Source organism: Microcaecilia unicolor, chromosome 7 (genome assembly GCF_901765095.1).
Source record: "Microcaecilia unicolor chromosome 7, aMicUni1.1, whole genome shotgun sequence".
Classification (NCBI taxonomy): Eukaryota; Metazoa; Chordata; class Amphibia; order Gymnophiona; family Siphonopidae; genus Microcaecilia; species Microcaecilia unicolor.
This window is the reverse complement of record NC_044037.1, coordinates 277,223,425-277,236,607: the sequence shown is the minus strand read 5'-3', so window position 1 is coordinate 277,236,607 and position 13,183 is coordinate 277,223,425. Positions and strand designations below refer to the sequence as shown.

General features: G+C 43.7%; 2 protein-coding genes across 3 annotated transcripts in view; both read right to left on the bottom strand.

The window, feature by feature from the left end:
- HACD2 (3-hydroxyacyl-CoA dehydratase 2) overlaps positions 1–13,183 on the bottom strand; it is a 62,892-nt gene that overhangs the window by 14,003 nt on the left and 35,706 nt on the right. Inside the window, exons 2-4 of one of the 2 annotated variants that reach the window (XM_030208783.1) lie at positions 10,346–10,414; positions 3,644–3,732; positions 2,419–2,540 (exon numbers count right to left, since the gene is read on the bottom strand). In XM_030208783.1, coding sequence (XP_030064643.1) covers positions 2,419–2,540; positions 3,644–3,691 — 170 coding nt within the window. In that variant the 5' untranslated portion in view covers positions 3,692–3,732; positions 10,346–10,414. The remainder of the gene's footprint in view (positions 1–2,418; positions 2,541–3,643; positions 3,733–10,345; positions 10,415–13,183) is intronic. The other variant, XM_030208782.1, reaches the window with a different exon arrangement.
- The window catches only part of FAIM (Fas apoptotic inhibitory molecule), a 123,854-nt gene that overhangs the window by 75,115 nt on the left and 35,556 nt on the right, over positions 1–13,183 (bottom strand). The gene's annotated exons all lie outside the window — the stretch shown is intronic.

Here is a 13,183-nt window from a genome sequence, read left to right as displayed (position 1 = left end):
GAAGTTTTACACTGGCTACCAACAGAGATATATGTCAAATTTAACACACTCTGTTAAGTGCCCATATCAGTTAGGTAAGCAGTGCTATTAGCAAATTCTCCACTTCCTCATGTGATATTTATTTCCTTCTTTTGGCTTTGTAAACTGCTTTGCTGTCTTGTTACAAAAGGTGGTATATCAAGTGTAAACAAACATCCCAAGTACCTCTGTTTGCTCTTTGTTTAGATGCACCCCAGCTACTTCAGCCTTACAGCCATCTTTCTATTGAGACATTTAGCTTTCTGATTTTACCAGTATCCTTTGAAAATACCTCACTCTGACGGCCTCTGTTGTTTTTTTCCATACAATAAAGCTATTCTCTCTTTTTTTGTAAATAATGTTAGCATCAGCATTCCCGTTCCACGTTGGTTAAGGTGAAACCCATTCATTTAGCATACAGCCCCCTTTCCTGAAAATGTTGCCCAGTTCCTAACCAATCTAAAGCCTTCTTCCCTTCACCATCATTATATCTAAGTATTGAAACTCCTGTCTCTGGGGTCCTGCATGTGAAACAGGAATCATTTTTTATAATGCTACCCTAGAGACCCTGGATTTCCATGTATTGCTTAAAATCCTAACATCCAGTTTCCAGTACCTCTTTACAATATCTTCCTATGTCTGATACCTACCTGTACGATAAGAGTCTGCTGCTCCTTAAAATTCTACAATACTCCCCTCTTCCTCACTCATCAGGCCTTCCCTTCATATCCCCAGTCTATTTATTGCCTAGCTGATTCCCTCTCACCTTTCTTCCTACTTGTGTTAACAAGGCTGCAAGAATAGTGGTACTTTATGTCATAGCCTCATCCTCTGCTGCCTAAGCCCAAGTCTGCACTCTGAATTGCAAGAAACACCAAGTATGACATTGTTGAAAATGTGAAGTTCAAGGCAGTATGGGAAAGGAAATGGCCATAGGCATCACTAGTCGCCTCCTCTTGCTGATGGGTGGGAGGTGCAGGAGGGGGGAGGAAAGAGATTCAAATGTATGCAAAAATCTGCTGGATTTGGCTGTTTTTACCGAATCATTCCTACCATGTTATATGCCAGCTACTAAATATTCTGCGTGTATGCCTGTAATACATATTATGATGCAAAATAAATTCATATAACAAATTCAGGTTCAATGCTAGAAATCCATAATGTCATTATTATAAATCTAGCAGATGTGATTAGCAGTCAGTGAACATTTTGTTATTGTTTTTAAATTTGCCGATAAGAACTTTAGTCACATGTAGTTCTTATCTTGAAACAAATTTTAAAAGCTTTGCTATTCAGACCAATTTCTTTAACTCTGACTTCAGAGCTTTTCTGTTCCAGATGCCTAAATTGCCACCGTTTTACAATGGTTATCTTTTTCAAATAACTTACAAAGGATACATTAGCAACTTTTTTCCTCCTCTGCCTGAAGTAGATTACTGGGTTGCATTTCAACAATATGTTGCTTCCCTGTCTCTTGTAATCCCTTTTCTATTAAACTATTGTGAAGTTTATTTTTACATTGATTTAAGAAAATTTTGCCAAATAGATAATGGTTAATAAATTTCACCAGTGCGGTGACCGATAGGAAAACGTTCCATTAAACAGGGTTTCATATATTACTCTTTTTTTTTTTTTTATTATCTTTGTAATTAATCTCCGTTTATGAAGCCATGCGGCAATGCCGACACAGCCCATTCGAAGTGAATGGGCTGAGTTGGCATTAGCACACAGCAGCCGCTAGCGCGGCTTCGTAAACAGACAGGTATGAATTTTAGTAGAATATGCAGTATTATTATTATTTGTTACATTTGTATCCCACATTTTCCCACATATTTGCAGGCTCAATGTGGTTTACATAATACCGTGAAGGCATTCGCCAAGTCCGGTACGGGATAAGTACAAAATGTTGTAGTGGGATAGGGAAGATAAGATTCAATCAAGTTGGGTTTGAGGTAAAAGGGTTTGTCAATGTTCAATACGATCGTTGATAGTGATGTGTTGAAGGGTTGAGTCATTTAAGTTGGGTCAGTCGGATATGCCTTTCCGAATAGGTGAGTCTTTAATAATTTTCTGAATTTTAGGTGATCGTAAGTTGTTTTCACCACTTGTGGCAGTGCGTTCCACAGGCGCATGCTTATGTAAGAGAAGTTGGACGCATGGGTTGTCTTGTATTTTAGTCCTTTGCAATTTGGGTAATGGAGATTCAGGTAAGACCGTGATGAACTGGTACTATTTCTGACTGGGAGATTGATTAGGTCAATCATGTAACCTGGGAGTTCACCGTACATAATCTTATGGACTAAGGTGCAGATTTTGAAAGAGATACGTTCTCTGATAGGAAGCCAGTGCAGTTGTATCAAATATATTGAATATTAAACCTGCTTTTTCAGGGTACTGTACCTGGCCCATTTGATGAGGTAGGGAAGGTGGTTTAAAAGGCTGAATGTATAAAAGGAATAACGGATTATTTCAGTGATTGTCCAAGCAACAACGAACAGTAGGACACTGCCTTCATTTTGTACCTGTTGAACAAGAACAAGACAAACATTCATACTAGGCTTTTATGTCACACCAGTTTATATCATCTGAAGCTTATGAACAAACCGGTTTGCTTGCATGTTAAATTGGTGCCCAAGATATCAAATGACTATAACTGCAATACAAAAATAGTCCCACATGGAACCTCAAAAATGAAGAGAGCGTAGAGAATTTCAGCAGTCTAAAACGTTATTCTAATCTTGCCCCAAAAGCGAAGACAAAGAAAAAAGTGAAAACAAAAAAGATGCATCTTCTTTCAACTGTTTTTTTTTTTCAAGGTACTGGCCTGGAATTTCTCCGAAGGAATACAGATTTTGACCGATAAAAAGTTTTGATCAATAGGATTCGTCCATTATGAAAAGAATACATAAGTATGGCAATTAATCAAATCAAGGTCTGAACTGGGTGAAAAGACTGAAGTGTAGTCATAGTTTAGTTTGACCAATTAGTCTCTCCAAACTTTTATGGACCACCTGTTCTGTGAACCTAAGAGCACTGTATTAAAGCAATATGTAAACTGATGGTAAAACAAGTCTTCAAAACATTGTTTTCTCTGCATAGTTTGGGTACTATGGGCATCAAGATCACAAATCATCCATCCTTTATAATGTTTAAAATGTTGCCAAAAGGGATATTTATATTCCTGGTGTGAGCCACTCGAGAAAACTGGGGTTTTTTCCATTTTACCTCTAAATAACATGCAGCACCATACAATAAATACCTCTAGGAAAGCACTCAACAAACTGACTTTCATTTTAGTCACAATAAAATTAAAGCAAGACAGCCTTCAAACAACTGTGATATACCAATAGTATGATGCCTAAGAGAGTTTATAATAACGGCGTTGAATTGGTCATGAATATTACATAAAAGAGAAGCATTCACTGATCACTACGAGGCATATTTTCAAAGCACTTAGCCTTCCAAAGTTCCACAGGTTTCTATGGAACTTTGGAAGGCTAAGTGCTTTGAAAATATGCCTCAATGTAGCCCTTCAGTTGTTAAGCCTGGTTTGGCCACGGTTGCAGACAGGATACGTAGCTCAGTGGACCACTGGTTTAATCCAGCATGGTGCTTCTTTTCTTACCTCCTTTACACTGTGCGTTACTGCCCAGGTCAGGAAAACCCTTGACATCACTTGGAAAGCTGTCAGGACAACAGAAGAGGGCACGATACCTGAAGAGAACACAGGATCAGTAAATATCTGCAATACTCTATTAGAAACAAACAAATGTATACAAAGAAATTAAGAGAGGATTGAGCTGCTCTTTATCTTCTTCACTACTACTCTTTGTCTTCATCAGGACAAATTTTAAGAGTAGCTTTTCTCTGGCTCTGATATTGTCAATAAAAAACAGGCAATTCCTCTGCGTTTCAAGAAGGGACCTCATTGCTCTACCCCCACTACGGACCCTGATAGACTATTATAAGTAATTATTATAGTTACAGCAAAACTATTATCCAAAATTGATTTGCTTCATATGTTCCATTATAAAGAAAATGCACATCCTCAAGAATGAGTTGATGCCAACCACTTTGAATGTATAAAGTTTGCGCCTCTTGAATTTTCCATACTGTTGCCTTTTTTTTTTTTTTTTGCCTGAAATGTTGTTGAGGGAATATTTAAAGGAAGTTTTACTTGAAGATTCCAATAATATTGTTCTTTCCTTAGTGCAGGCAGCAGATGAATCCATCAACTGGTGGGTTGTATCCATCTACCAGCAGGTGGCGATAGAGATCACTGACTTAAGTGAGTGGTATTGGACAACCAGCCCCTCTATAAGCTAGTATATCTCTATCTCTAGCAGGTGGGGGATATCTTCTTTCCAGCTCCTGGATTCTTCTCCTTTGGGACTCCTCCTGGGCTAGTTTTGGTTAGCCAGTTGAGAGCAGGGGCGATTAGCTCTTGTGCCATCCTTGGGGGCATACTTCTTTGGGGGTCCCTGCCTCACCCTGTGTCCCCTTGTACCTCCCTGCCTTGCCTGATTGCTATATCCTTCCTCACCATTAAAAAAAAAAAAAAAAAAAAGACCAGACCTAAGGTTGGTGTTTGGCTGGAGGGAACAGGAACACAGACTCTCTGTGTTTGTCAGTGTTTTGGGAGGCTCATTGTTTCGGCAGCGCTAGGTGAGTGACTTATTTTCTGTATTTCGGAGAGCGTGTCGGAATGGCAGCTGAAGCAGTTAAGCGGTAAAAAGAGATCCGCAGCGGGTCTTTGCTTGGCAGGCTGTTCTAAGTCTGGGCCGGCTGAGGCGGCTCCCGTTGCGGAGCCATCGGTTTCCCGCGCTAATAGCACTGCTCCACGCGCCATTTTGTCTTCTCCAGACGCGGCTCCTGCCAGTCAGCTGATGGCAGTTTTGGAGCCTTCGGAGCGTTTTTCTCTCTCTTCAGCGCGACTGTCTGGGGAAGTTCTTTCGGTGCCTGGGGGTTCAGGGGATCTGTTTTCCCCAGAATTTGTTCTTTTATTGCACCAGGCATATCTTTTAAAGAAGACTCCTTTTCAGCCTTCTTCCCAGGGGACTTTGCTGCCTTTAAATCCCTCGGTGGCAGGGTTTGAGCAGATGCTTTCCTCTACTCCTGATTCTCTCCCTCCTAAGAGAACGGCCTCTATTTCTGAGGGAGCATCTTTGGGCCCCAGTTCCCCTTTACCTTCTCTTGCTGCTTTGTCAGGGGATTCTCTCCACCCTTCTAGAGCAGATGATTTTGAGGAGGGTGATTTGAAGCAGGAAGAGCCTGATGACCCTACTGCAGTTCGGATTTTCCGTAAGGATGAGCTTTTCTTTCTGATTGCTAATGTATTGGCAGCTTTGGATATTGCAGATCCTGAACCTCAGTCTTCCTTGGTCAATCTTAAGATGACCAGTACGCGGAAGCCTTCTAAGGCATTTCCAGTTCATGAGGCTATTCAAGAGCTGATCTCGGCTCAGTGGTCCGACCCTGAAGGGACTTTTAAAGTGGTCAAGGCAATGTCTCGCCTTTATCCGGTGGTTTCGGATCAGGCGGACAAGTATGTTCTTCCCTACTGTGGATGCTTTGGTAACTGCAGTCACCAAAAAGACGACCCTTCCGGTAGAAGATGGGGCAGCGCTCAGGGACATGCAGGACCGTCGCCTTGAGGCCTCTTTGAAACGTTCCCTTGTAGTGTCGGCTTTGGCTCTTCAGGCGTCAATTTGTAGCTCGTATTCAGACAGGGCACGTCTTAGTTGGCTTCATCAGGCACAGCAGCATGACCCAGATAAGAGTCTGCATTTGGAATCTGTCTCCACTCTTTTGGAATCAGGCTTAGCTTATTTAGCTCATTCCCTTTATGACCTCGTTCGCTCGTCAGCTAAGCTTATGGCTCTTTCAGTTTCTTCTCGCCGTTTGTTGTGGTTATGCCATTGGGCGGCAAATTTGGCTTCTAAGCAGAGACTCACTCTGCTTCCTTTCCGGGGCAAGCTTCTCTTTGGGGAAGATTTGGAAAAGATTGTTAAGGACTTGGGTGACTCTAAGGGTCAACGTCTGCCAGAGGGCAGGGCTTGGTCGACTCCGAAGACTGAGTCTTCTGCTTCTCGGCCTCATTTTAGAGAGGTTCGGCATTATCGATCGGGTCGGCCTCCTGCTAACTTCCAGAGGAACCGTTTCCAGCAGTGTTCTTCCTTTCGGAATGATAAATGTTCTGCGGCCTCGTCTTCACGCCCAGGTGTTTCAGGACGTCCTTTGCAATGATGGGGCGAAGGTCCACTCTTCAGTTCCAGAGATTGGCGGTCGGCTGACCCTTTTTTACGAAGTGGGCCAACATTACCTCAGACCAATGGGTCTTGGATATTATCAGAGGGTTACAAACTAGAGTTTTCTTCTCCCTTAGGCGACGCTTTTGTGGAATCCTGTTGTGTCTCCATCTCCAAACGGGTAGCAACCGAAGCCACTATCCATTCTCTCCTGAAGCAAGGGGCAGTGGTTCCTGTTCTGCTTTCCGAAATTCGGACAGGTCGTTATTTCATTTATTTTGTGGTGCCTCGAAAAGGAGGTTCTTTTCGACCCATTCTCGATCTCCGCAAAATAAATCAGTTCCTGAGGGTTCGGCATTTTTGCATGGAAACATTGCGGTCCGTGGTATCTGCAGTTCAGCCAGGAAAGTTCCTCACGGCTCTGGATCTCAAGGAGGCATATCTTCATATCCCTCATTTGGCAGCAACATCAGCCTTTACTCCGTCTTGCCATTTTAGGATGTCATTTCCAATTCCGAGCACTTCCCTTTGGCCTTGCCACTGCTCCTCGGACATTCTGCAAAGTCATGGTGGTGGTAGCAGCATTCCTGAGGAAGGACGGGATCAGGGTTCATCCCTACCTCAACTGGTTGATTCGAGTGGACTCAGTTCTACTACTACAGCACTACAAGGCACACGCAGCGCTGTATTTCATAGACATAAAGACAGTCCCTGCTCAAAGAGCTTACAATCTAAATAAGACAGGTAACAGACAGAACAATTAAGAGGTAAGGGGAATTAAATAGGAGGGGAAAAAGGTACAGGCAAGTGAGCAGTGGTTAGGACTCAAACACAGCGTCAAAGAGGTGGGCTTTTAGCTTGGACTTGAAGACGTCCAAAGACGGGGCTAGACGAACATGCTCAGGATGTCTATTCCAGGCGTGTGGTGCAGCGAGATAGAAGTAATGGAGTCTGGAATTAGCAGTAGAAGAGAAGGGGACAGACGAGAGTTCTAGAGAGCCGCAAGGCTACCGACCGGGTCATTTGTCTGTTGCAGTCGTTGGGATGGGCCATCAATTTTCCCAAGAGTCATCTGATTCCGTCTCAGCAGTTAGACTACCTGGGAGTGCGCTTCAATACAGTGCTGGGTCGTGTCTTCCTCCCAGAGGAACGGGTGCTCAAGCTCCATTCTCAGATTTCTCGCATCCTCCAGTTGTCCTGTCCCTGGGCTTGGGATTACGTTCAGGTTCTCGGTTCAATGGCAGCGACCTTGGACGTAGTTCCTTGGGCAAGAGCTCACATGAGGCCGCTTCAATCGTCACTTCTGTGCAGGTGGTCTCCGGTCTCTCAGAATTATCAGCGCCGTCTCCCTTGGCTTCCCAGGGCGCAACGCAGTTTGACATGGTGGCTTCACTGTCTCCACTTGCGGAAGGGAGTATCTCTGGCAGTTCCGCAGTGGATAATAGTAGTCTCAGATGCCAGCCTCTCGGGTTGGGGGGCTTTTTGTCTTGGTCAGCGACCAAGGCCAGTTGGCCGATCAATCGCCTGGAACTCAGAGCAGTGTTCAACAGCCTCCTACAGTTTCAGACCTTGTTGGAGGGGAAGGAGGTTCGTGTATTTTCGGACAACACGGCAGCGGTGGCTTATATCAATCGCCAGGGCGGCACTCGGAGTTCAGCTCTGGCGACAGGCGGATCGACTCCTTCGGTGGGCGGAGGCTCATCTGCAGTGTCTGTCGGCAGCTCACATTGCGGGTATCAGCAATGTACAAGCGGATTTCCTCAGCTGACACATCCTGGATCCAGCAGAGTGGGAGTTGTCGGCGGAGGTATTTCAGTTGATCTGTTGGAAGTGGGGAACTCCGACCATGGACCTCATGGTGACACAGAGGAACACCAAGGTATCCCTTTTTCTTCAGCAGAAGAAAGGAACCCAAGTCTGCAGGCCTCAACGCTCTTCTACAACCGTGGCCAGAGAATGTGCTTCCGTACGTGTTCCCTCCTTGGCACTTGATTGGAAGGGTTCTCCTCAGGATTGCTCTACACCTAGGCCGAGTCATTCTGGTGGCTCCAGATTGGCCTCGGTGTCCCTGGTATGCAGATCTGGTGCGGCTCCTAGTGGAGTCGCCTTTTCGTCTGCCAGTTCTGCCCAACCTTCATCAGGGGCCAGTAAACATGGAGGATCCTTACAACTTTGGTATTACGGCCTGGCTATTGAATGGTCACTGTTGAAGAAAAACGGCTATTCTGATGTTGTCATAGCTACTCTATTGCAGGCTCATAAACAGTCCACTTCAACAGCCTATGCCCGTGTTTGGCGCACTTTCATGGCATGGTGCGAGTCCCACGCATGGTCTCCTTTTCAAGCTTCTGTGGCTCAGCTTTTGGCGTTTTTGCAAGACGGTTTATAAAAAGGTTTGGCCTATAACTCACTTTGGGTTCAAGTGGCAGCCCTAGTGTGTTTTTGGGGAAGGGTGTCAGGTTCCCCCCCTGGCGGCGCATCCAGATGTGGTACGTTTTTTTTTGCGTGGGGCTCTTCATCTCCGCCCCCCCTTTGTGTCAACCTTATCCGTCCTGGAATCTTAATTTGGTTCTTAGGGTGTTGCAAGGCTCTCCTTTTGAACCGTTACGCAGGGCTTCCGATAAAAATCTCACCCTGAAGGCTGTGTTTTTGGTGGCTATAGCTTCAGCGCGTAGAATCTCCGAGATTCAAGCCCTTTCATGTCTGGATCCCTTTTTGCAGTTCTCAGAGGCGGGGGTCACGTTGCGAACTCTGCCTTCCTTTTCGCCAAAGGTTATCTCAGTTTTTCTTCTCAATCAGCCTCTTTTTCTTCCTTCCTTTAGGGAAGAGGATTTTCCAGTGACTTTTCGAAGTCTTCATCTTTTGGATGTGCGTCGCATCCTTCTGCGCTATTTGGCGATGTCTAACGACGTCTAAAAGACAGATCATTTGTTTGTGCTTCTTCAAGGTTCTCGTTGTGGCCAAGCAGCTTCAAAACAGACTATTGCGAGATGGCTTAAGGAAGCTATTTCTTCAGCGTACTTGTTGGCTGGTTGGATCTCGCCGGAACCTTTATGTGCTCATTCTACTAGAGCGCAGTCGACCTCGTGGGTGGAGTCTTCGGTCTTGTCCGTACAAGAAATTTGTCGGGCGGCTCCTTGGGCCTCCGTTCATTCCTTTATCAAGCATTATAGAGTGGACGCAGCAGCCAGATCTAATGCTTCTTTTGGTGCGGCTGTCTTGTCAAGGGGGGGGCGATGGTGTCCCTCCCTATCTACAGACTGCTTTGGTACATCCCACCAGTTAATGGATTCATCTGCTGCCTGCGCTAAGGAAGGTAAAATTATGTTCTTACCTGATAATTTTCTTTCCTTTAGCTGCAGGTGAATCCAGCATCCCTCCCTAGCTTACAGTCGCTTTTCTGTATTCACTCTATGTTTGTTGTTCCTATTTGTTCCAGTTCTTTTGTGTCTTGCAGTTTCGGATACAAGTTTCAAAATTTGGAAAGAGTTGCATCTTTACTTGATTATACTCTTGTTCTGTTGTTGTTTCTCTTCTTATGGTGAGGAAGGTTTTCTACCTGTATGGACTTACCTTTGCTTTGTGATGAGCCATATATTAGCTTATAGAGGGGCTGGTCGTCCAATACCACTCACTTAAGTCAGTGATCTGTATCTCCACCTGCTGGTAGATGGATACAACCCACCAGTTGATGGATTCATCTGCTGCAGCTAAAGGAAAGAAAATTATCAGGAAAGAACATAATTTTACCATTAAATTCTTACTATGTAAACTATAATTGAAGAACTGGAGAGGGTGACGTAGAGGTGCAGAAGTCGAGTTGTTGCACTAAACTACTTTTCTAGAAACATCTCAGGCCACCCTTATAGTCACTCTCTCCTCAGGATGAGATAAGATCAGAGTGCTTAAGGAAATATTTTGGGAAGAAGAATGTGAATTATTATGGTCAGCTTGATTACATATTTCCTGATGTAGCAAAGGCCAATTATGTGGAAGATAAATTTCTTGCTTTGAAAGCTCACTCTCTGGCAGTGGAAGCATCTTTTTTCATATATTTGCCCATGTAGATGTTTAGTTACCTATAATAACTCAAAATGTGAGTTCTTTGATCCAGCTCAGCTTGATAGGTTTCTTCTGGATAAAGGTGGCTTCCAATGGTAGGGATTGAATTACAAACCAGGTGTTAAAAGGCAGGTTACTCTATACACATTTTGAAATTTCTTGTTTAATTTTTCCTCTCTCTGTTGATGTAGACTAGGTATATTTCTTTTGCATTTGAATGAAATAAAAAAGGACTACAAAAAAAAGAGAAATTCATAAAAACATCCAAATCAGCCTCTATATGTACATTTATATAAGTCAAGATTACTGCACATTTAAATAACTGAAGGATATATATGACGAGAGACTCAAAATTATGCTGGATATTATGAGATAAAAACAGAATCTTACACTATCACACTTTCATTGCTATGGTGACACATTGCAATTCAGTCTCTACCACTAAATTAACTTTCGCACAATTTCTGTCAGTGGTGTGAAGAAACAACTGCAAAACAACCTACATAAATTAAGTGAGATTATATGGAATAATTTTAGCCACTGTTGCAAAACACAAGCGATTATTTAAAATTTTGTTATTGATTTTTTGTTTTGGATTTAGCTCATACCATTTCAGAGGAAGCTCAAGGGGATTTTCCCTTGTCTCCAGTTTTAAATAAAAGACAATATTCTATTTAAAGAAGTTGTAAAGTGTATGCTGGAAGTATTGTAAATTGGTGTGGTTTTGGGTGAGAGGTGCAAAGGCAGCATGCTCTGGTGGACTGGCCAGGGTGATCCCATTCAGGCCAGTAGGGGCTATTTGTATTTCTTCCCAGACCTCAGCTCTGGCTGGATACTGCAGAATGTAGCTGCTGGGTCTCATGAATGTGCTCAGGAACACTGGTCTGAGCACAGCCTGTAGTCCTGGCCTTCCTCTCTCCTCCAGATAATCCGCAAAAAGCGGAGAACTCGAACGCCCCACGAGAGAATACAGATATGGGAGAAAGTGGGATGTTTGACCACAGAAAACGAAAGACTGGAGAGATGGATTCTTAAAACAGTTGTTTATTGATGAAAAAAGGACTTGATACAAACGTTGTGTTTCGGCCGTTATACATGTACATTACACATTAATAAAAAATGACTATGAGGGGCATAATCGAACGCGAACGCCCATTTGTAAAAACGTCCATCTCCGTGAAGGGGCGGACCGAATTGTATTTTCGAAAAAGATGGACGTTTATCTTTAGTTTCGAAAATACGGTTTGTGCCGGGCAAATGCATAGGATTTGGGCGGTTTTTTTGAGCTAGGCGTTTTCGTTTTTCAGCGATAATCGAAACCAAAGCGCCCCAGCTCAAAAACGAACAAATCCAAGGCATTTGGTCGTGGGAGGGGCCAGCATTGGTAGTGTACTGGTCCCCCTGAGATGCCTCTATGCCAGCTTCAAATATCATCCCAAGGTCCATGACAGCAGTATGCAGGTCCCCCCAGCAAATTTAGTTTAGTTGGTGCTGCCCGGACCCATGCAGAGAGCAAAAACGGAAGAAAAAAAAAACATGCAAGTGCAGTTGGGGACGTCCAAATTAAAAAAATAGTAAAAGGGAGATTCGAACCAGCCACCTTCTAATTCCCAGGCCAGTACTCTAAGCACTGCACTACATGAATCAGTTGTTTAGCCGTCCTTCCCTTTCCATTAAGTCCCTCCAAGTTTCTGTCAGCCAATCACAGCTGTTTAGCTGATATGATGTCAGCTAAACGAGCTGCGATTGGCTGACAGAAACTTGGAGGGACTTAATGGAAAGGGAAGGATGTCTAAACAACTGATTCATGTGGTGCAGTGCTTAGAGCACTGACCTGGGAGTCAGAAGGTGGCTGGTTCAAATCTCCCTTTTACTATTTTTTAATTTGGACGTCCCCAACTGCACTTGCATGTTTTTTTTTTCTTCCGATTTTTGCTCTCTGCATGGGTCCGGGCAGCACCAACTAAACTAAATTTACTCGGGGGACCTGCATACTGCTGTCATGGAGCTAGGGATGATATTTGAAGCTGGCATAGAGGTTGGAAAAAAAAAGTGTTTAAAGTTCGGGTTTTTTTGGTGGGAGCGGGTTAGTGACCACTGGGGGAGTCAGGGGAGGTCATCCCCGATTCCCTCTGTTGGTCATCTGGTCATTTAGGGCACTTTTTTGGGACCTGTTCATGAAAAAACAGGGTCCAGAAAAAGTGTCCTAAATTCTGGCTAAAAACACCTTTATTTTTTCGATTATCGGCCGAGCGCGCCCATCTCTCCTCAGTCGATAACCACGCCCCAGTCCCGCCTTCACCATGCCTCCAACACGCCCCCGTCAACTTTATGCGTTCCAGCGATGGAGTGCAGTTGGAAACGCCCAAAATCGGCTTTCGATTATACCGATTTGGGCACCCACAAGAGAAAGACGTCCATCTCCCAATTTAGGTCGGAATTTGAGCGTTTTTCTCTTTCGAAAATAAACTCGCATTTAAACATGCAATCAAAATCTAAGATAAAACAGGAAAATCATAAATAAGAACATTTTTTTACATACATATGAATATTTACCAAATAATGACAATGTGTGTGAATTAAGAACTAATCAAATCAAAGGGACAATTTTTTTCTTTTACGTTTTGGTTTTCTTTTTTACCATTCGATCCCCATTGCGACCATCCATTGACGTCATTTCCGCCCATTTTGGCACCTTTTCAGGTTTTTAAGGGACCATCCATGCAAACCGGATCTTTTCTCGTTTCACGCTGACATTTCAATTGTTTACGAGCAAGTCTCTTCAGAAAAGGTCTTCTTAAAGGTAAGCTGTTAATCCACCAGCTTTTTTCATCACACACAATAACTTCTCTAAA